The sequence below is a fragment of the Octopus bimaculoides genome, chromosome 3 (genome assembly GCF_001194135.2).
Source record: "Octopus bimaculoides isolate UCB-OBI-ISO-001 chromosome 3, ASM119413v2, whole genome shotgun sequence".
In the NCBI taxonomy this organism is placed as follows: Eukaryota; Metazoa; Mollusca; class Cephalopoda; order Octopoda; family Octopodidae; genus Octopus; species Octopus bimaculoides.
In genome coordinates this window covers 1,414,744-1,417,488 of record NC_068983.1, presented here as the reverse complement: position 1 = coordinate 1,417,488, position 2,745 = coordinate 1,414,744, and the positions used below count along the sequence as shown (strand labels likewise).

Here is a 2,745-nt window from a genome sequence, read left to right as displayed (position 1 = left end):
TATAAATATATATATACACATACACACACACACACACACACACACACACACACACACACACATAGATAGATAGATACATACATACATACATAAAGAATTTCTCCAGAGTTTGGTCAGAGGGACTGCAAGTTGGTGTCTACGTTCCTTCAGGAGACTAGCGGCGAATCTAACCGGGTCTACAGCAGAATATTATTTGACCTCATTTATTGCTGCTATGTTGTCAGGCAGTGTTGGTTCTGTCCGAGATTTTACGTTGGGAATCAACTTCGTTCGCTTCTCTTACGTCAATATCAGTGGGATCACTAAAGACAGAGCAATATTGTTTCTACAGTACTTCTGCTATTTCTTTAGCATCGTGTCGGGGAATGTCGTTATCATCGATCAATGGCCCAATGGATGAGACAGCGGTTCTATTCTTATTTGCACAAGAATAAAACACTTTTGGGTTCTGTTGGATGTTTTTGGTTACCCACTGTTCCTCCGCAGCTCTTTGATTTTCAATGGAGGATTTCATGTCGGTCAGCAGATGAAGTTTTTCCAACTCCAGCCTTTTCATTGTTGTTGAATGTGGATGTTGTATGTGGGAGTATTTTAATTGGTTGATTTTTTTTTTTATTGTCTTGTGATGCGCCTGATGAGTTTTTTGCGGTTTTTTTGCCTTTTTAGGGAGCCGGTTTCTCTTTGTGTTAGTGGATTTCGTAGGAGCGGGTTTTGAGCATGTATAGGTGACAATGTTTTCAGAGTGTTGTCATGAGGTCCCACTGTGAGTGGAACAGAGAGTAAAAGACCAGTCGATGAAGGATAGATCCTTTCTGATTGCTCCGCAGTCCGCTTTGTGGACGTTTATGTTGTCAAATTAGTGCCATGGAGCGGGATTGGCTGGTTTGGTTTTGATATGCCGAGAATTAAAACTGCAGAGTATCATGTAGTGGTCTGGGGCGAGAGTTTTTTTCAACTGAAATACTGTGAACGGAGCGAGAGTGGTTGGTTAATATTAGATCCAAGATCGTTTTATTCTGTCCTCTTGGTTCGAGCACTAGCTAAGTCAGGAAGTATTTATCCGTTAGATTAAAGAGTAACTCTGCTGCTGCTTTGTCTGATTTTGACTACTATGCGAAAAGTGACGGATTATAATCAACTCTGTTCGTCTAAACGTTTCTTCTTTTAGGGTTCACGAGGATGGGGGATAAACATGATACTTGGTTATGACTGTTTCATACTTCTGATTAATTTCATTGAATGATAAATGCGCTGCTAGCTAAAATCTGTGGATAAGTTTAATAAGAATATAACAAATCTGAGCGGAAATTTTCCGTATTTATATTTTATCTTAGAAAAACTTCTATCCACTTATTATATGTAACAAGCCTGCATCTATTTCCAAAGATCATTATCAACAGGTGTTCAATAGGATTGATGAATCAGAATATAAACATGTCTTTATCGTGGATTCTTTCAAGAGAACTAAGCAATTATTGATCAAATTATGAAACCCTATTAAACATTCAGTTGCCCAACATTGCTGACCGTATCATCAGTGTGAATACATATAAATTAATCTAGAGAATATGAGAATATTACCGATGTATATATGTATGTTATTGACCCATTTGATGAAGTTGCCAAAAATCACTTTCTTGTGGGTTAAATTTCTAATTAAAGAAAACAAGTTCTTGAAGTTTATAGTACAAATCTAAGGCAAAAGAGCATCTTGAACAAGTGTGATGTCAACCGTGACTATTCTACCCCTTACAGACTTTCTGTATTTTTGTTTTTCATTCTTCTTTTATTTCTATGAAGAGCTTGAATGTCGAGACGTAATTACCACGTGTAGACAGAAGGCTAAACATAATGGATGTATGCGCAATCTTAATTTTATGTCGAAGTATTGCAAGAAAACGTGCGGAAAATGCCCGGGAAGAAACATATATGAAAGGAAAAGTAAGTTAAACATTCGAACATATTTACTTAGTTGAATGTATGTGATGATGATGATGATGATGATGATGATACGATGATGATGATGATGATGATGATGATGAGAAGGAGGAGGAGGAGGAAGGGGAGGAGGAAGATGAGGAGGAGGAGGTAGATGAGGAGGAGGTAGATGAGGAGGAAGTAGATGAGAAGGAGGAGGTAGATGAGGAGGAGGGGAGGTAGATGAGGCGGAGGAGGTAGATGAGGGGGAGGAGGAGGTAGATGAGGGGGAGGAGGTAGTAGATGAGGAGGAGGTAGATGAGTAGGAGGTAGATGAGTAGGAGGTAGATGAGAAGGAGGTAGATGAGAAGGAGGTAGAGGAGGAGGAGGTAGATGAGGAGGAGGTACATGAGGAGGAGGTAGTGGAGGAGCGGGTAGTTGAAGTGGAGGTAGATGAGGAGGTAGATGAGAAGGGGAGGAGGTAGATCAGGAGGAGGAAGGAGCAGGTGCAGGAGGAGGTAGATCAGGAGGAGGAGGAGCAGGTGCAGGAGGAGGTAGATCAGGAGGAGGAGGTGGAGCAGGAGCAGGAGGGGGAGTTAGATGAGGAGGAGGACTATTATGATGATGATGGCAAGAAGTAACTAGTTTTCCTATACCTCAGTGTATGTTGTATTTTAGAAATGTGGACATATCGTAACATATAATGCTTTGTGTGATAATGAATTTGTCTCTGATTTCAATCTGAGGATTTCAGTCCAACATTGCTGACCGTATCATCAGTGTGAATACATATAAATTAATCTAGAGAATATGAGAATATTACCGATG

General features: G+C 40.1%; 1 protein-coding gene across 3 annotated transcripts in view; it reads left to right on the top strand.

Moving 5' to 3' along the window:
* The window catches only part of LOC106876115 (nematocyst expressed protein 6), a 94,127-nt gene that overhangs the window by 74,131 nt on the left and 17,251 nt on the right, over positions 1 to 2,745 (top strand). For all 3 annotated transcript variants that reach the window (XM_014924526.2, XM_014924527.1, XM_014924525.2), the window contains exon 10: positions 1,801 to 1,941. In XM_014924526.2, coding sequence (XP_014780012.1) covers positions 1,801 to 1,941 — 141 coding nt within the window. The remainder of the gene's footprint in view (positions 1 to 1,800; positions 1,942 to 2,745) is intronic.